This window comes from Hipposideros armiger, unplaced genomic scaffold (assembly GCF_001890085.2).
Source record: "Hipposideros armiger isolate ML-2016 unplaced genomic scaffold, ASM189008v1 scaffold_892, whole genome shotgun sequence".
NCBI lineage: Eukaryota > Metazoa > Chordata > Mammalia > Chiroptera > Hipposideridae > Hipposideros > Hipposideros armiger.
Window position 1 is genome coordinate 215,440 of NW_017732242.1, and position 21,304 is coordinate 236,743.

A 21,304-nucleotide genomic window follows, 5' to 3' on the forward strand; every position below is an offset into this window, starting at 1 on the left:
CAACTAGACTGAAGAACAAAATGACAGCAACTTGTCTGTTCCCCTTTCCCCAATTCCCCAGCACTGTTCCCATCCCCCCAATTCCCCAATAAAAAAAAATCTTAAAAAAAAAAAGGAGAGGAGAGGAGTGAATGCAAAGGAGGCTAAGAATAAGCAAAGTGAAACAAGACAAATGGAAAAATTCAGGGAACAAGGAAGAGTTGTAAAATTGCAAACTTTGATCTGGTAATAAGGGAACAAACTCTTCCTCCTTCAAAACGTCTGTCTTTACCCCTAGAGTCTATCTCCATTTGTGGTACCACCCTTTACCCAGTCACCCATTAAAAATCTGGGAGTCTTTAATCTAGATCCAGTTCGGATCTAACCACAGTTTAGAGCAAATACAAGAGGTAGCTGTCTAGTTTTTCTCATCAGTCCCTGACTCAACCCTCCAGTTTATTAGCAGTTTATTGCCAGTTTATTGCATATGCTATGCTGCTCCCTCCTTTTGTGCTTTTGTTGTACTCTGTTAACTATAATGCCTCCCTTTTCTCATCCTCTTTGCCCCTCACTCAAAAAGCACCCGTCCCCCCACTCCAAGTACTCTCTGCCCCCAAACTGATTAGTTACCTCTTGTCTCTACTCCCATAATGTCCTATACCACAGTTACCTTTTGGGTGACTGTCTTTTCCACCAGACTGTAACCTTTTCTGTTTTATTTTTGTAAACCCAATGCCTAATACAGGGCCTGACACTCTAAAACGCACTAAAAAATATTTACTGATTGAATGAATGGACAGATTGCAAGTCAAATGGCATGTGATATAGAAAGTTCCCCATCTCTGAGTTTTCAAGTAGATCTGAATATGTTAGGAGCATTTTCATACTGGATAGGAGCTGTGATCTACTGTATAACTTTGTGATATTCCTTCCATTTCTACACACATTCTTTTTTTTCTTTTAAATTGGGGAATTGGAGGAGGGGAACAGTATTGGGAAATTGGGGAGGGAGACCAACCAAGTTGTTGTTCTTCAATCTTAGTTGTGGAGGGCACCAGTCACCATCTGGCTGCCTGTTGGCAGCTTGTGGCCTCTAAGCTCAAGGTGCTGTGTTACAATCTTAGTTGCGGGTGGGCATAGCCACCATCCCATGCGGGAGTCGAACCAGCAGCCTTGTTGTAAAGAGTGCATGCTCTATCCACTGAGCCATCCAGGTGGCAGCTCAGCTCAAGGTGCCGAGTTTAGTCTTAGTTGCGGGTGGGCAAAGCCCACCATTGAACAGGTAGTCTTGTTCGGAGCACATGCTCTCACCAGCCGAGCCATCCTGCCACCTGTTGGCAGCTCAGGGGAAGCTCAGCTTGGGCACAGCATCACCGGTGGCCCTGTTGTTCAGAGCTCACGCTCTTAAGCTAACTTTTTACCAACTGAATGACTCGGCTGGCCCTCTACACACATTCTTATTTGCCCAACTGACTGACTTATTCCGGTCTTTATAATGTTTAACAATAGGGATATATGACTTATACTTTGTAGAGCTAATTCTTTTTATGAGTTTGATTCTTATTCAGTGCATGACCTGTGGTTGAAATGTCATCATAAAAAGCTTATTAAACATGTAGTAACACAAAAGACCCCAAATAGCCAAAGCAATCCTGAGAAAGAACAAAGTGGTAGGCATCACACTTCCTGATTTCATGCTATACTATAAAGTGATAGTAATCAAAACAGTATGGCATTGGCATAAAAACAGACACATAAACCAATGGAACAGAATTGAGAGCCCAGAAATAAACCCAAGCATATATGGTCAACTAATATTTAACAAGGGAGCTAAAAATACTCAATGGAGTAAATTGGAAAATTGGATATTCATGTAAAAGAATGAAACCAGACCCTTATCTTACACTATTCCCCAAAATTACCCTGAAATAGATTAAATACTTGGACATAAGACCTGAAACCATAAAACTCTCAAAAGAGCATAAGTAAAATGGTCCTTTACATGGGTCTTGGCAATGGTTTTTTGGAGATGACACCTAAAGCAAAAGCAACAAAATAAAAAATAAACAAGTGGACTACATCAAACAGAAAACTTCTGCATAACAAAAGAAACAACAAAATGAAAAGACAACTTATAAAATAAAGATTTGCTATCTTTAATATATAGGAAACTCATACAACTCAACAAGAAAAAAACAAAAATCCAACTAAAAAATGGGCAAAGGACCTAAATAGACGTTTGTCCAAAGAAGATATGTAAATGACCAACAGGTACATGAAAACATCACAAATTATTAGGAAAATGCAAATCAAAACCACAATGAGATATCATCTCACACCTAGCATCAAAAAAAATAAGAGATAGCAGATGTGGAGAAGAGAACCCTCATGCACTGTTGGTGGGATTATCAATTGGCATAGCCACAATGCCAAACAGTATGGAGGTTCCTCAAAAAATTAAAAATAGAAATATCATAATGATCCAAGAGTCCCACTTCTGGAAAAATATCCAAAGGAAATGAAAACACTATGTCAAACAGATATCTGCATCCCCATGTTCATAGCAGCATTATTTATAATAGCGAAGACATGGAAACAATGTAAGTGTCCACTAATGGGTGAATAAAGAAAATGTGATACACAATACACACACACAAATATATATAATACACACACACCCCACACACACAGACAAAATGGAATATTTTTCAGCTATAAAAAGAAGAAAATTCTGCCATTTCCATCAACATGGATGAAACTTGAGAACGTTATGTTAAGTGAAATAAGTCAGATAAGTCAGACAGAGAAAGGCAAATACTGTGTGATCTCACTTATATGTAGAATCTAAAAAAAAAAGAACTCAAAGAAAGAGAGATCAGATTTGATTTGTGAGTTTTGTGGTCAGCAGATGTGCAGAGGTGGGGGCTGGGGGAAGGAGAAAGTAGATAAAGGTGGTCAAAAGGATGTTGGTCAAAAAGGTACAAACTTCTAGTTATACAGGTAAGATAAATAAATACTAGGGATGTAATGTACAACATGATGACTATAGTTAATACTGTGCATGGTATATACAGGAAAGTTAAGAGCGTAAACCCTGAGTTCTCATCACAAGGAAAACTTTTTTCTTTTTTTGTATCTATATGAGATGATAGATGTTAACTAAACTTAAGGTAATCATTTCATTATACATAAGTCAAACCATTATGCCGTACACCTTAAACTTAACACAGTGCTGTATGTCAATTATATCTCAATATAACTACAAAAAGCTCAAAGAAAGGCACTAACATTTATTATGACTTACTGAACACATCTCCTCTGGGTTTCTGAGGGTCTGTCTGTATCCTGTTGTCAACTGTAATCCGTCTTGGAGGTGTGGTAGCAACTGGTGCTACAGTCGTCAGTCTGGTGGTTGGTCTTTCTGGGGTAGGTGGTGGTGGAGGTGTTCTGAGTTCTGTGGGTGGGGGTGGGGGTGGGGGTGGGGTAGCCCATATTGTTGGCTTTGGTGTAGGTCTTGTTGCTGGCTTAGAAGTGGGCCTGTGGGTAATGACAGGAGGAATATATGGTGTCTTCAGAGGCCACCTAGTACTTCCAACATCAGGAATCCAATTACTTTGTCCTCCATCACCCTTTAAAATGGTACCATTTCCCCGTGGTACATGAATTGGACCTGAAGGTTCAATCATGACTTTTGGAATATCTAAAAGAGTCAAAATATTTAAATTAGTGTGTAACCATCTCTTCCTAAAAAGTAAAACATCAAATTGTAAAAAGCAAAAACAACAAAATATGTGCCAACTAGGCTTACTTTTCACATTTAGACTATTCCCCTACTGTAACTCATGCTGGTTTCCAAATAACAAATACATATGCATGTATAGATACATAGATATAGATATAGGATACATAGTTATCCTGTGAATGGAAGCAAAAGTTATATTGGTGTTTCTGTAATATTTTATTTCAAGCATAAAAAAAGTTATAAGTATTTGTAAAGCGGAAACAGCAATGAGATTTTTAAGATGCAGAAATTCTAAAGTTTTTAAAATATGAAAAAAATATAGAATCTATGTTATGTCCCCATAATACATACATATTATAAAATCATCTTTAGAATTGTCTAAAGACTAATACTTTTCTATACTTTATATAAAATTGACTTATGCAAAACATTTTCCTTAAATGTTCTACATATTGTTTTATAGCTGGTTTTCCTTCCCCTTATTAATTTATACAATCTTTTTGAAAATAAATTTTCAGAAGTCACCAAGATCATCTGTGGGATCTTTTTCCTTGACTATTTTCACCAAGAGAAATATTTAATCTGGTACGATCTACTCCTGGGGGGAGTATGACTACATGACCCTTCAAAAATCCTTTAATCCCCATGATTTTATGCTCCACGATTTTCAGTAAATATTTCACTCCAAAAATATTTATAAATTATCTATTATTACATGAAATATGTGATAATTTTGGCCTTTGGTTTGTGAAAATTTCCATGTTAGAGGGTATTTATTTTCATGTTTATCTACTAATATGTCATACTCCAAACAGAGCTTATAAAAATTGAAAAGCAAAACAATCCTAAATGTAGAGAAAATAGATAAATATGGGAATGATTTTGTTTTTTAGTAGTACAATTAGGAGGCATAAAACAGAGGAACAAAAAATGTAGAATGCAGTCAGATTATTCCACCATCATAAACCTAAGGCTAATGACAAACAAATATTTGTTTCTGATTTTAAGAAAATTAAATTCCCTGGAGGGCTCTAAAATTTCTTGCCAGCTAAAGGGAAGCTACTGAGAGATTTTCAATCAAGGAATTAAATGCTTTTAAGAGTAGAATGTATTACTGAGTCTTTAATTTTTCAAAATACCTGAACAAATGATTTTATTGTTTGTGCAAAAAACAAAATAATATTACCAACTATGAAAACTGTACTTCTTTAATAAATTAATCTTGTTCTGTGTCTTCCCTAGTAAGGGCCTTTGAGCAATCCTGTATTTCCTTCTGAAATTTAGAAATGGGAGACAAGCATTACTCACACACGCAACTCAGTCCATCGCCGTGGTAGCCATCTTTACATTTACACTTGTAGGACCCGTGTATGTTGAAACAGCGAGCAAAGCTGCTGCACTGATACTGACCAAGGGAGCACTCATCTATATCTGTATCAGGAAGTAGGGAAAGAAGAGGTTTATTTGGGAGATAAATACGATGACATAATAATATATATACAGTTTCCCAAAAAAACTTGTTTTGTAATGTGATGGTCCATGTGAAATTGGCAGGTAAATAGAAGAAATAAAGCACATGTGCATTCAGGGATGCCTGGTTGGCTCAGGTGATTAGAACGCAGGGCGCAGTGCTCATAACACCAAGGCTGCCGGTTTGATTCCCACATAGGCCACTGAGGTGCGCCCTGCACAATTATTGTAGATTGAAACAACTACTTGACTTGGAGCTGATGGGTCCTGGAAAAATACACTGTTCCCCAATAAAATTAAAAAGAAAAAAAGTACATGTGCATCCAGAACTAGTAGTGGTTGAAATGGACTTCTGTTTGTTTAATGCCAGTACCCTCTGCCCCTGGCACCCCAGTCATCTGCACAATGAAGAGACCTTTCCATGCCACAGGGAGAAACAACAGAAAGCAATGACTGGGGTTCATTACCATGGCATTGGTATTTGCCTCCAATGTACATGAGGTCGAAACCTTTATGACACTTGCAGATGTAACTTCCAAAAGTGTTGACACACTGCCGAAATCTAGGACAGGAAGCTCTTCCAGTAGCACATTCATCAATATCTAGAAACATAAGCCAGTTGCATTTTAAGAAGAGCAATAGCATGCTCAGATGAAGTGGATGTTTCAATAAATAACTGCAAACAGTTGCCTGGCACACAGTGACTCATCATAAACATTATCCAGCTGGTTGCCCTCACAGGCAACATAAATTCCACATCTCCAAATTCCTATTCATCTTCCTAACCCAGGCTGCCCTCCTCCAGCACCATATCTCAGCATGTACTGTACCTGTACCCACCTAGTTGCCTGGACTTAAAACATGAGTCACCCTTGACAACCCTCTTTCCTTTCACCCTAAATCATCAGGCTCAGTTAACTCTACCTCTGAAAGGTTATTTGAATTTGTCTCCTCTTCAACTGCTGCCACTACCCTACTGTCGGTTACCATCTTCCAGGCTAGACTGTTAGAAGCCTCCAAACCCACCTCTTCCCAACCAATCTTACCCCTCCAAACCATTCCCAGTCACCCATCAAAATGATTTTATTACAACATAAAATCAGATTAGTACCACGCTTAAAACTCTCCTACTGTTTCTACTGGTTTTTGGAATGAAATCCTCACCACATCCTTGAAGGCCCTGCAATAAACAGCCCCCACCGGCCTCACCCGCTATATCTCAAGCCCCCGCCGCTCATATCCCCACTCTACTTAGCCACTTTCTCTCAAGACCTCAGGCAGGCCGCCCTCTCTCACTGCAGTGCCTGCAGTGTTTCCTCCTGCTTGGCTGATTCTCCATGTGGCCAATGGTCCAGGTCTTACATTAAGGCTTTCCTTGACCGTTAGTTTCTAAAATAGGCCCTTTCTGTTTTTCTCTCTCTTAGTACCTCATGTTAAGACTTAGTATTGCTTGTAATTTTATTGAATAGTCGTTTCTTTTCTGTCTTCCCCATTAGAATATCAGCTTTGTGAGGAGCAAAATCTTGTCAGCTTTGTCCATTACTGTATATCCTAGCACTTAGTACAGTGCCTGGAATACAGAAAGTAATTGATAAATGTCTTTGTCTTTGAATCACCAAATACTTCCATTCATTGAGTACTTACTACATGCTATGTACCATGCTACGATCTTTCCACACATGAGCTCATTTGATTCTCACAATGGTTCTATGTGACATTACTCCAATTTTAAAGATAAGGAGACTCAAGTCAAAGAAAGAACTCTCTTGCCTAAAGTTACATAGCACGTATATTCCAGAGCCAGGTTTGAAACCAAAGCCCAGACTCTTAACCACAATCCTATACTGTCTTCCTAATTTACAGGGGAAAAAAATCTAACTTTTCAGTGCAATACATACAATCTAGCCCTGTCTACCTGTTCAGCTTCACCGGTCATTGCCTCTTACATTCTAGAAACACTAATTTCTTGTTTCCCTGAACATTGTGCTCCTTCAAACTTCAATACCTTTGCAAAATGCCTCTGCCTGAACTTCCTCCGGTTCCTCATTTTTAGGAGAACACGATTTGCATGGTCCATTCAGAGAGAGAAGTCCTCTTCTGAGACATCTGATACCTTCTGAAGGATAGCTAAGTAGCTGATGGAAGTAACTGCCTTTTTTTTTTGTTTTCTTACTCCCATTACCTTTCACTTTCTTCCTTTTCCTAGACAGGCTACTGAGAGAGATGCTTGATTTTATAACTCACCCACACAGGTCCTGCCATCAGGAGCCAGCTGCAGGCCAGGAGAGGGGCACTGGCACCGGATTTGTCCTTTGACAACATCACAGCCATACTGACAGTTCGCCATGGAGCACGTCAGGGCACCTGGAACGAGTGTGACTGGCTGACTCAGAGAAAAAACTCTATAACTGAAATAACTATGTGTTTTACTTGTCCTGAGTCAGTGACTCTGAATCAACAATGAAGACCAAAAGGCCTCAATTATTCAACAGTCTAAAGAAAGTCAAAAATAGGGGGAGGGACAGAAAGACTTTCCTCTCCCAGGGATTCGGAAGTGAACCAGCTCTGTTATATATCTGAGGAAGACCCCTAATGCATTTGAGGATTTAAAAGATGAATGTAAAACTTTATTTCACATGGATTATCTGGGAATGTTTCCAGTGGCCAAGGAAAATGGAGAATGAAGGTAGTTTTCCAGATTACTCATGCAAGTGCTGATCTTAAGAGAAACATCCACAGAACTGTCTCAACCTTCCATTGAATTTCTCTAGGGACAGCAGGAGATTTCCCATTGAGTTGTACAATGTTAGAGGATTCTAGCATTACTGCCACAGGTTACTAAACATGAACTCACCTCATCCAAAAAGTTCCATGCTAAATATGCAATGCCAAATGAAATTAGCTAGCCTTTATTTTATAAAACACAACCCAGTTAGAGATAACTTATAATTAATTGATTGGTAAGTAGCTGATAATTCAGCAAAAATTAAAATCAAGTCATCAATTGTTGGATATAGCAACACAACCTCAATTTAATGTTCAACTTACAGAGAATTTTAGGGCATTAACCATCTTACAAACACATCCAAATGATAATAGGAAATGCATGCATTTCTTTCTTACAAAGATACACATAATTTACTTTTATGATACTATAATATTTTTTTTCATTTGAAGTGGTTTTAAAAAAGGGATATAACTTAGTACTTAGACTGTTATAAAGAAATATAAAAATAAAGTGAGGAGGTATTTATGAATGGCTTATAATCAATCAACAAGCTTGATGGATTCTCTACCAACAAACAATTTAGTGTCCATATTTATGGATAGCAAAAAAGTCCTCAAATAATCAGTAACATTCTTTTTCTAGCTGGAATAGCTCTCTGCCTAGAGAGAAGACAGGGAAAAACATGTTGGGGGAAAAACATTAGAAAATACACTTAGTTGTGTTATTCTTGTGCTAAGTATTGTTTCCAGATCAATATAACATTGGCACCCATAGTAAAAGAATGCTAACTATCCAAATAGGACAACTCTTATTTTGATTACAATTCCTCAGGCGCACATATAAGCACACACTCACACGTCCTGTTTAGGAGGGGAGCCTGGGACGTCGCCTTCATTTGCACACTACCGGAGCACAGCATAAAATAAATCAAGCCCAAAGCACTTATAAAACAGTTAAGATTCCTGACATACTTGAACAGGACCCGTCCGGCATAAGCATGTATCCGTTGAGACAGTAGCACTTGTAGCTGCCATAGGTGTTCATGCACCTGTGCTTGCAAGGCCGCGGCTTCAGGCCACACTCGTTCAGGTCTGAAAAGAGTGGAGGTTGAAGGAGAAGAATCACAAAGCCCCAGCACAAGGGTAAACCATTTAAAATACTTCTCTATAGGGAAAAATGAAGGAGGGAAGTAGGTCGAGCTATAGTAACCAGTTGTTTCCCTGAGAGCGAGAGCTTGTTCATCACACTGTCTTCATTTGAATGCCAGTTACACTAGGGGCCACTAAGAGTTTTCTATCAAAAGTGACTGAAAGCCTTATAACAATGAGGAGGCCGTGCGAGTTTCTGGAGCTTAAAGTATATAGTACCTGTGATCTCTGTTCACAAGGGCAGGTAGTTAGAGTACGCTGTGCCTACCTCACTATCCCTAGAAAAAGCATACTAACCCCTCATGCTGCTCTGGTCATCTGTCTGACTCCCGTGTTCTCACAAATATCTGGGTTCTACTAGATTCACTCCTGACATGATCATCTTTTAATTTATTCCTGTCTCTGTTTAAAGAAGGTACTATGTGAGCCTATTTTAGTTTATGGAAAGTATAAACATTAGACTGCTTGGACCTTTCCATATAAAAGCTGCATTTTCAGAGAAGAGCTACATGAATTAGAATGATCGCTATTGTGGTTTCTCTTGTTCAAGCTTAGATTCTATACTGATCTCAGATTAAAGACAAAACTTCAGTTTCCAACTTCAGTAATGCAGTCAAGTCACAGAATAAACTTAAACAGAAAACAGCCCTCCAACATATTTTCATTCATTTGGCAGTTACGAAGGGCATATGAAATACTAATGAATAATACATAATGGACTATCATTATGTATTTTAGGATTACTGGTTTAAATATCAATATGAAATGAATTAGTAAATTGCACATTGAGAATTTTCCAAGCCAAGTTGAACACCGCCTCAAGTGAACATAAAACTCATAATGACATATAAGCGCTGAAATAGTAATGGCCAAAAATATAGATTTCATTAAAAAGAAATATGACCACATGTTTATTTTGTCTGGAACTGCCAGCAGAAGCACTGATTAGCATAATTTAATTATCTATTAATCTATGTCATCAAATCAGAAATCTGGATAAATCTAGTTGCAAGTTGTTTTCAAATCTAATCAAATTTAAATCTGACTTGATTGTTTATTAGAAACCCATATATTTTATTTAATTAAGCTACCAAGTTAATTGTTTTTTAAAACCACCAAATAATTATTGGATCTAGAATTTTCTAAATATTTTACTGACTTTCCAACTTGGTAACCTTAGCACAACTATAGGATCCCTAGCTGTGCAAAGACTGGGAAGATTAAATAACAAACCTTTGTCATCTCCTATGCTTTCTTAAATTTTATACTTGATTGTCTCTTGCCCAGTCAAGGGTATTCAAAACAGAATCACATTTTAAGATATTTCAAAAAAGTTTCCCTAAGAAGGTGCTTTGCAGATTATAGTATCAACAAAAATTTGATTTCTCCATGTTCAATGAAGTAAAAATTTTAAATCAAGGAGGAATGACAAAGAAATTCACTCCACTTCTTACATTCTTCTACTTCGTATTTCAATATTTATTTAAAAAGTCAGGGAACCTTTTCTCATGTCCTAGGAGTTGATTATTATTCCTAATATGTCCTTGCAGAGAGTCACACTTGGCTTTGATAAATCCGATTGATATTATAGTAAATAGTATTTAAATCTGAGCACATTGTTAGAGAAAGGCTTTGAGTTTTAAATATTTCTCTTCACTAAGGAAAAATAAAATTGTACAGTACAACAAAGCAATAGAGTAAGACTGAATTCTGTATCTTAAGGGAAGGATATTGATCGATATAAAATGTGTCAACTAAGAACTCTTAGGATTGTTTTTAAAGAGCCGCATAAACTTCTGTGGGTTTCCTGATAGGAGCTGGTCAGATGTTTACAGTACCAGGAAGCTCATATACAAGGAGTGTTTATGCTGATGAAAAGTTCTTCAGGTATTATGTCCATGGACTAAACCTGAGGCTCATCTGAGGCAGCCCTAGTCCTGGCTGATAAAGACCTCCTTACGACTGCTCTGAGAGTTTCCTTGATTCAGACTGGGGCTGCTGGTAGTCTGTGATCCAAATTTATCCTTCCCTTCCCATGAGAAAAATCACTTTGGGATTAAGAATCATAAAAGTGAAAGGAAATGAAAAATTAATAAGATGTCATAATTCCAAAAGAACCTGGGAATCACTCGGTGACATAATATGGAAAAGAAAATAAATGTGCAACATTCACTGGGTAAAGGTAGAGACATTTGTTGACTATTTTACTGTCATTGACACATAAATATCCAAATACACTGGAAGCAATTTGAGAAAGCTGTACTCTACCAGCTGCTGATGGAGTGATTGATTCTCCCTGACAGTAGGCTAGTGTTGATGTCCCCAGTGACTGCCATCATTGTCCCCTCTGCCACAGGCATGTGGCTCCTAAAAACTTCACAATAACCCTTATAAAACCCACTGCAGAAATTATGAAATACGATTCTACAATAATCCATAATTATCAGCATTTACCAAATATCAGACTTCTGCTAAAGCAGGGATCTTCAGAAGATTAAAAGCATCTGGTATCCTGGTGATGAACTTCAGTTTCCTCCATTTTCTTCAGGGTTTCTATTCTATGATTATTTTACCTCATTTTCTTATTGACATAATGCCTTATAAAATTGAGTTAATACAGGCTGATTCCAAAATGTCTTGGACTACATAACTACTAACTCTTGTGTTACTATCAAATTAAGTTAGAAATTCACATATGACACTTCCAATTTCTAGTACATACTCCTATAATAAGTGGCACAATGTAAAGAACATGAAAAGTCTCCTTGATCATACTTTGTCAAGTCAATCTTAAAAGTTAATAAAAAGACCCTAGCAAAGAAAACTTTAGTGTTTTGTTTTAAATTTACTTTAATCTTGCTCTTTCTCTAGAAGTTTATAATATAAATTATAAGATATATAATAAATAAACCATTTAATAAACTCTATCATGGACCTATCTTATCACACAAAGAACAGAACTTTACAATTAAACCACTTACATTCAAAGGTGTTCATTATTAAGTATATATTCTATAAGCCAGGGATATATTTCAGCAGGTTGGTGGATTTAGGAGCTTGGGAAAGGAAGGGGCGGGAGCAAGGAGCTGGTCCAGAACATGAATGCAAGCTGCACAGCACTGTGATTACACTTTAGGAAACAAAAGAACTAGACATTGTATCAGCATGCAGACACTGAAAAGTAGCTTGAAAAGCTGGAAGAGATTCATTGACTAAGGGAACCCAATGGATTTTTTAAGGAGAAATCATCTTTCCTTTGTTTAATGCACTTGGATTTTTTTTCCTTTGAGGCTTAAATTAGGCAATGTCTCAGAAGCCTAAGCTTTTATATTTCATCTGACTAAAGTGGAGGTCATAGGCAAACAGATGCCAATATGTCAACTGCCATGACTCTTACTCTTTAAAGACAGCAATGACATCAATGACTCTAAAATTAATACCACTGCCCTAATTCTTTGTTCAGGAGATATACAAATGCGTCAAGTTCCCTATCAACTGAGACAGTAATTAATAATTTCAGCATTTTTAATTCTGTCATTCTAAGTTTCTAAGTCTATTAGTGGGTGAGGGATAAAGTCTTTTAGAAGAATGGTAAAATCATGTTGCCCCCTAAGTTTTCTACAAAACTTTCCAGCATAATGAAGACACTATCTTTGGTGTTTCTATTCTCACACCAACCCTGCAGGCAAACAGGGCAGGAATTCCTCTCCTCCTATTACTAATTGTTTTTGCTAAGACCCAGACACATTAAATGACTTGCTTGCAGTCATACAGCTACTGAAGGGCTGTCCTGGAACCAGAACGTAGAATTTCTAATATTACAAAATGTCCACAAAAGAAAGGACGCTAACATATGGTTTCATTTCCAGGTAACCTTACACTCTCCACCCTAAATAGAGCGGTGAAGAGGACTTGATTACTTCTAAAATCAACTTAGCAAAATCTATCAGAACCCTGGTCTCAGTTGCTTTGGAATTCCTGACGTCACCTACTTATGAAAATGGAAGTGATTTCATTATCTGATTTTTTGAAACCCAGAGAAGAAGAAGGAAAGCAATGACACTTGATGGAGTGAAAGGACAGCGGAGGCTCCAGGCTTTTCAGAGCACAGAGAACCAGCACCAGGAGACAATTCCTGTTGCTTGCTTCACAAGCTCAGGATGCTGAGGCTGGGCCCTCCTGGGGCTCCTCTTCAGAACATTTGCAACAAGTGACATAACTGCAGGAAGCCGTGCAGGTGGGAGGAGCAGACCTCCTGAGATAACGCACGCTCACCCCTTGAAGGTACACTTGTGGCTTGATGATCCAGGGGTTGGAAAAGAGGCTGTTCACTGCCTTGGTCAAGAGGAGTTGGGTAGAAGTGTTCGTCTTCACACCAGGAAGAAGGTAATAAGAGTCAACTTTGATGCCATTTTTAGCCCTAAAAATCTTTATAAGTATATATTAAACAATGACATAAAGTTGGTGGCGTTCAAAAAGAATCCTTTAGATATTTCACAAAAAATAGTTTCTAGTTCTTCCAGCGTCTCTGTTTTTTTAATTTCTATTTTCCTTAAAACGTTATCACTGTCATCTTTCTTCCCAAGAACACCACTATAAGTTAACAATCATCATTGTCATACCAATTAAAACAAAACAAAACACCAAAAAAGAGATGGTCATTTTTAAAAGCATGATTTTAGTTATCAACAAAGAGAGAAAACTGAAAAAAACAAAAAATCAAAAACAGATTACACAAATATTGGTTACAATCAATGTGCTCTGTTTAAGGATACTGAGGTCTTGAATGACCTACTTAGGACTGTTTCCTTTTTAAATGTCATGCAATAGTTTAAAATACTCCAAAATTATGCACAAAGCTATGATTTGCTTAAAGGCCTTATTTAAATAAATAGCATAATCAATGTTTTCATTCAAATGTAGGAACTTATGCTACATTTAGATCACCTTTAATTAGAATATATTTAAGAAGCTTTCTGCAAAAAAATGGTAATGGTAACGGTTCCCGTAATTAGCTTACCCAAATACTATAAGATGGGTGAGATTCAGAAGTGGAGAGTCAAAAAGGCAATCACATTCTGTTTCAAGACTATTATTAATAAACTCCCAAATTAAATGAAGATTGGTTTCTGGGATTGAAATCACACATCCTTCAAAAGGTAAGGTTATAAGATACTACCTTAATATTAGGGTTAACGCACTTAGGCTGTTGTGCGAAAGAAAGCAATCAGCTCAGATTTAACTAGTCCACCAAGGTTTACTGTCTGGTTCTGTGCTCTAAGACCCTGATTCTTTTCTTGGGATAAAGAATTCAACATATGAAACATAAACCACGTCAAAACATTAGTAATTGATATTTATAAATTGTTTCTTCTGAAATTATTATAAAGTGCACTGTGAATTCAAAAGAATACCTTCCACTCCTAAAAATATGCAATGATATATTACATGTTAAAAATCATTCCCTAGTGGGAAAGTTATGAAAAGATTATTATCTATAATAGTATCCTTTTTTGGCTCAGGGAAAAGGGGATTTGTATGGGTTCAGGGACTCAAAGAGGGGGAAAATATGCATGTAAAAAATGACCAGGGAAAGTAAGGTGGAAAAAAGCAAATCTTGCCAGAGTTCAGGTTAGAATTTCGTCTACCGTGAAAGGTACCAGGTACCTTATAGAATACGCTAACGACCAGTCTAAGCCTACGATTTTATATGTGATCCAGCTATAGCAAATCCAGAAAAATGACTCACGGGGAAGAGCCAGCCTCCAATAGCAGATTAAACTAATCTTGTGACAGCCTGTTAAATTAAGCCCGTTCCAAAGTGGGCTTGCCCTGCTGTTCTGGCTGCTCCCCAGGCAGCTCTAAAAGTCCTCATAAGCGCTTGTCATTTACTCAAGCTGTTCCCTCAGCCAAGCAAGTTACAAGGGGTGATTTCTTCAAGTACACAGTTCGCAACAAAATCTTTAGCAGATACTTGCCTTATACCCTACTTTTAATCAAAAGCTAATTTCCAGCTCTGTGAAATTATTTCAAGGTACCTCTTCTTGACAGTTCCATCCTTAAGAAAAAAGAAACCCGTTTGATTCCCCATATCTTGGAGGTGTGTTTTCCACTTTATTACAATGCACAGTCCAGGTAAAGGGTAAGTTACTTTGTTGTGTAGCAGACAGAGACAATTTGCTCTAACAACATTTCTTGGGGTCTCTCAGAGCTCTCCCATTTACTCAGCTCACACACGGCAGCCGCTCTCACCCTGACAGGCCTCGCCATCCACGGATTCAAAGGCTGACTGGCTAAGGTACCCGACGACTCCATGGAACTCTTTCAAATTCCTCGGGCTTTTAGGACCAAGAACCATTATATGAAAGTCATTCACTTAATAACTATTTAATGTGCACTAAATCATGCGCAAGTCACTTTAATAATAGTTTTCAGGAACCCAGAAATCAGAGAGGCACCACGGAGGGTTCCTGTTCTCAAAGAACATAAAGCTTTCCAGCAGGAACTTGCCAAATTGCTTTTCTGGTAAAGAAGGCAACAAGAGAGATGATTAAAACACATAAGTTTACTGTAAGCTGGAGTTTTATATGCGTGATTGGATTTGAAATGACATTTTCAGTGTCAGTGCTATTTTCGCAGGTGGAAAATCCCATTTTGCTGCTAATGAAATCCCCCTCCCCCTAAGGAATATAGTCTTGGAAGGCAAGATTTCAACTCAGTATATTTCAATTTCTCTTTAGAGAATCAGATATGTATGATAGGAAAAAGTACTTGGTAAACTGGTTTTCTGAAAATAAGAGATACCCAGAGGTGAATCCTTGTTCCAGTAATAGTTTTAGTATCTTTGAAGCATATTAAAGTTGATGCAGCTCCTGCAAATCAATTTAAATGAATTTCTCTGCAATCTCAACAGTAGCTTCTTTCAATAATCTTCTTTGTATAAATTCCTGGCAACAGGACAACAAGTTTTATGATGCTGACATATTAATGAACCTCTGATGGTTTATGTTCATCACTTAAAAAAAAAAAAGAAGCATGCTGGGACTCTAAGATGAACACTGATAACTCAATAATCAGAACCGAACATGCTGCTACTTGAGAACTTAGACTAAAAAAAGAAAATCAAATGGATTTTTAAGACAGTAAACTGAGATAATAAGAACCCCACTTATTTTAAAAATACTAGCCAGGTATGTTAGGTAAATTCCAACTTAAAAAACATTAGAAAAGAAGCACTGGAAAACATCAGTTATCCATCAAGTATCAGATAATTTAGAACACACTTGAGAATAACAGCTTGTCCTACAATTGGACATGTCATGTTTTACCAGCATGAATTTCATCTGATAGCGCAGGAACAATCAGACGTACTGTCAAACAACAGTGTTCTGGGTTGTTGTGACAACTATGTCTATAAATCATAAGTTTACATCACACGCCTCAAGGAGTATCAGGTATTGAAGAATAAGAGTATTTGAACAATATCATTTCTGTATCAGATGAGACAGTTAGACCCCACATAATTGTTTCATTTGACATTTAAAATGATAGGGAGCACTGCCTTTAGAAATAAGTGAAAAACTGACTCTTTTATCCTTGTATATTTCTAGTGAAATCTGATCATAGCTTTTCTTTACTTCTGGTTTTTTTACACCTAATGGAAGAAAGTTTGGGGTTGAAATTAATTAAAAAGACAAGCCTTGTCAGGCTTGTTAGTGTGTGTCAGAGGGTCACATTTCCAATGATGTTTCCTTCATCCAAAACTAAATTGGTAGAAAAAAACCATGAATTATACAGAAAATAGCTCTAAGCTGACATAGTAGGTCTTTTACCAACTAATTTTACAAACTTGGACAAAGCATTTAATATCCCTGATATTTCTTCAAATGAAAAATGAAATAATACATGATTATTTATAACTTAATTATAAATAACATTCTACATCCTAATATTGTAATGATGAAAATAGATTATATATATAAAATACCTGGGGCACTGTGAGTGCTAAGTAAATGTTTGCTTTTATAAGCAACTGATGCCAATTCAACATAACTTGCCAATCAAAATATTTATTTCTCAGAGGAACATTGCAAACTGGTCAACTGTTGAAGGGAATTGAATCACAAAATCAAAGGGCTCAGCGTTTGAAGGGACCTCAACATTTCAAGTCAAACTTCCTACCTGACTTTTGCGTATTAAAGTGTTTTCACCTAACCAGGGTCCTAGGAGGCTAAGAATTTGCCAAGGCTTCCCTGCTAGTTAGTGGATGACCAAGGAGGAGCAGAACTTGAGGCTCCTAACATTACCAATGCTGCGATTCTCTTCTCCAGTATACTAATTATTAGCAGTGAGCACAAAAAGAGGATGGAATTATTTTAACTAGTCTCTGATTAAATATATTTTAAAAGATTTAACTTTATATTTTTTAATCTGTCAGCTAATGGCCGCTCACATGTGTAGAACAATAGTCATGGAAAAGCTGGGCATGAGAACTTGAAATTTTGCTATCAGGCGGGAACAGAGGGAGCGTATGATTGTTTGCTTGTGTCACACTGTTGCCCTACCTTGATTGCAGGTTTTTCCAGCATATCCAGGATGACACTTGCACTTGTTTGGTCCAATACATTCACCATGTTTGCACTGTGGCTGGCACACAGCTGTCAAAAGAGGATATCAGGCATTATTTCCACATTAGCAGCACATCAACCATATAGTATCAATGTCATGTATTAGCTTGATACTAAAAGAAAAGCCTAAGAATTTATGAGAGAGTAGCAGAAATATACAAAATCACTGTTTTAGAGTGGTAAGCATTGTCTAGGCTACTCTCACACACACACATTACATAGGTGTGGGGCTCAAATATTTGCTAAACTTGAGGACAATACTCAAATAGTCAAGAAAAATATGTAAGATCATGCATAAACACAATTGATACTTGTCAACAGTTATAACTTTACAATAACCTGCACCCATAATTTCAAATTCATTCTCTCAAATACACTTCAAAAAAAGTCGTTCTTAATCCGAAGATATTGGTTATGTATGAACTCTAGATAAATTTCCAGTTCAATAATGAAATACTTATTTCACTGAAAATGGTATTTCTAAATATTAAATGATTCAAAATGAAATAAAAACTAAAATAATATTTTTGGAACTTCAACATAAGAATACCTCAATCATTTTGTTCTCTCTTAACCATAGGTGCATTGCAATTGCTCATCGATCTATTGGGTTGTCGGAAAAGTCATGACGTATTTTTTTTTGTTTTTTGTTGCAAAAATGTGTAATGACTTTTCCAACAACCCAATATAATGGCTTTTCTATGGCCTGTCACGGCAAAGAGAAAGTTCTATTTTACATGTACTATCTTCCATCAACAGAGTTCGTCTTCCTTCATGACCCCAAAATACTGTAAAATCATCCCTCAAATCTTTTCCTGGTCTTTGATTTCTGCCAAGCTACTGGTTAGAATTTATTCTTTTGACTCTACACCAGTGAGTCTCAGTTGGGGGTATTTTTTACCTCTATGGGACACTTGGCATAAATGGAGACATTTTGGTTGTCACACTGAGACATTTGGTTTGGATGCTACCGGCATCTAGTGGGTAGAATACAGGGATGCTGCTAAACATCCTACAATGTTCAGGAGCCAGCCTCCCCCCCCAAAAAAAAAAATTATCCAGGCCAAAATGTGATGGGGCTATATTGAGAAACCTTGCTCTGCACCAAATATGTGTACGGTGCTATGCCAGGTACTAAAATAGATGAAAAATCATTGTAAAGGTGGTCAAAGGTCTCAAAAAGATTACAGTCTAGACAAAGAGAAAAAGTAATCATGTTTTTAATTCAAGACATTTATTTATGAGCAAAATGTGTGGCACATATGGATTTTGTGAAGAAATCATCACACAAGCAGATCCACATAGATTTGTACAGAAAGCCTTGTAGAACAGACTTGAGTTGGATCTTGAAGCATGGGTAGACAGAAAAGACAGACTACTATTTACCGTAAGGAGAACTATGTAGCAAACTAGACCATCATTTATTTAGGAGACACTGAGGAGGCTTTTCAAGCTAAAGAAATGGGTAAATGCTGAGGGTAGACTGAGAAGCAGAACACCCTAGGTGAGTGGTATCAGATAATGATGCCCCCTCAATTTCAGACTGAGGAATATACACTTTACCTATAGGAAATGGAAAGTTTATCACCGACAGGAGAATTATCTGATAAAAATCAAAATTCTGGGAATATTAGCCTGGTGATGATATGTAGGATGAACTGGAAAGAGTGTAGTTGACATGAGGAAGACATGCTTTGTGTTTGCAACAAGGAGAGACCTGCTTCAGGAACCACTGAGTGAACAGCTGACACATCTTGAAAACCAAAGGGAACGGGGTTGACAATGACCCTGAGTTCTCAAGTCCCTGACTCCTCCGTCCCACATCAGCCTGGCTGTCCTCCATTGTGCTCTGTTTCTGACGATTCTCAAACATTATTTCCTTCAAAATCCTAATATTCCTGAGAAACTGATGTGCATGTTATTTTTGGTGTTTCCTCCATATCCTCACTCACCCTTCCCTCCCCTGCTACTCCACAGGGCTTATTTGCCATTTGACTTTTCAGGTCTTTCCTGCCTGTTTATTTGTCATTCCACTTGGGCCCTGTGCCACTATTAATCCTTAGACAGAGCTGCTCAGTAGGTAGTTAAAAAGCTTCCAGAAAGACAGGATGAGCAGAGTGAAAAGTATACATGGTAGAGAAATGTGCTTGGATATATTTTTTTAAAATCCGATTTGTAGATATGGCATGAAATTCAAAGGGAAGCAATTTTGTTCAGATCCTTAAGAAGGAATAAACTATCTAGGAGGGACTTCCAATATTATTTCTCAGTCANAGAATTATCATGAAAGCTCAGCCATTTCACTTGAAGATACATGAATAACCCAGTTTAATGAAAGTAAATGGAAGAAACTTGAAACACTATTAATAATGGTCAGGGTTCGACCAGCCAAGAGATCCTAGAGATAAGGGAAGAGATGATTTTATTATTTCTCTTTTGGATGAGTATCTTCCCTTGTTAAAGCATAAAATATTCACTTTAAGTTTCAATTTGTGTATTTATTTATATAACTTAAAATTAGGTGAACTCGAATCTTCATTTGGGTCATATCAGAAGAAAAAAATTCGAAGTCCAATTTCTAAGTCCAATTTGACTCAAATAAAGTAATAACTTAATTATCAATCAAGAATGATTGCTCTGTATTTTTAAAGGCACACATTACATTTGCCTGTTAGCGATTACCTTTCATATTGCTCAGGTTTATAAGAAATTTGTATTTCTTTATTGTTGTTGTTAACTTGAAAAGAACTCACCATATCTTGATGTTGATACATTTCTTAAAATAATGAAACATATCAGGTACAATCTAAGCAAAAAGCTGAAAATAAATCAAAACATAAACTGAAAACTAGATCACATGTTAAGAAAAGCAATGGTTATGTATGAGGAGGGATAAATATAAAAGGATACCGTTTCTTTAATACTCTTTAATTGCCAAATTTGAATAATCTAATTTATTAAGAAAAATATATTAAATGACTTTAAACAAAGGTAAAACAACTCAACAAAGAATAGCAAACATCATTATTTTCTAACTAGATATATTAGTACCAAGCAGCCAAACAGTTCTGTATAGTTTACTTTTATCTTATAATGTCTTAAAGTTGGGTCACATTTCTCCTACTTAACATAAATCAGCCTTAACATATCTAGATTTAGTAAACTTTATATAGACATGTAGATCCATTAATAAGACTTCTAGCCTGAAATGTTAGCCAATGTCCCATATTTAAAATTTGCATTTTAAAACTATACAAAACTGCATTTTAAATCAAAGCAATGTTAAACCTGGAATAGGTTATTCCCGAGAAGTTTCTGGGATCTATTCTCTATTGATATACAAGGAAATTTTCATAAGTAACCACCACCAAAATTTTTGTGAAAGTTGCCAAAAATAAATATTTTGTGGTATGAATCTCTCTGTGAGAACTAAAATAGGATTCATCAGTAGCACATAACAGAGAAAAAACTATCCCATTTTCTCCTGATAATCTGTTTGTCTACAGCCACTGTCACACAGCCACAGTAGTAAACACACACGTTTCCGGCAAACCCACTCAGTTAGTTTACAACTCTCGAACTCTCTCCTGGGACTTGACCAAGACGTGCT

General features: G+C 36.9%; 1 protein-coding gene across 1 annotated transcript in view; it reads right to left on the minus strand.

Annotated features, from left to right (window-relative positions):
- NPNT (nephronectin) overlaps positions 1 to 21,304 on the minus strand; it is an 85,243-nt gene that overhangs the window by 30,358 nt on the left and 33,581 nt on the right. Inside the window, exons 3-10 of the mRNA XM_019630095.1 lie at positions 17,632 to 17,724; positions 13,343 to 13,435; positions 8,891 to 9,010; positions 7,436 to 7,555; positions 5,659 to 5,793; positions 5,030 to 5,152; positions 3,284 to 3,679; positions 1,902 to 1,933 (exon numbers count right to left, since the gene is read on the minus strand). Of these exons, the coding sequence (XP_019485640.1) occupies positions 1,902 to 1,933; positions 3,284 to 3,679; positions 5,030 to 5,152; positions 5,659 to 5,793; positions 7,436 to 7,555; positions 8,891 to 9,010; positions 13,343 to 13,435; positions 17,632 to 17,724 (1,112 nt within the window). The remainder of the gene's footprint in view (positions 1 to 1,901; positions 1,934 to 3,283; positions 3,680 to 5,029; positions 5,153 to 5,658; positions 5,794 to 7,435; positions 7,556 to 8,890; positions 9,011 to 13,342; positions 13,436 to 17,631; positions 17,725 to 21,304) is intronic.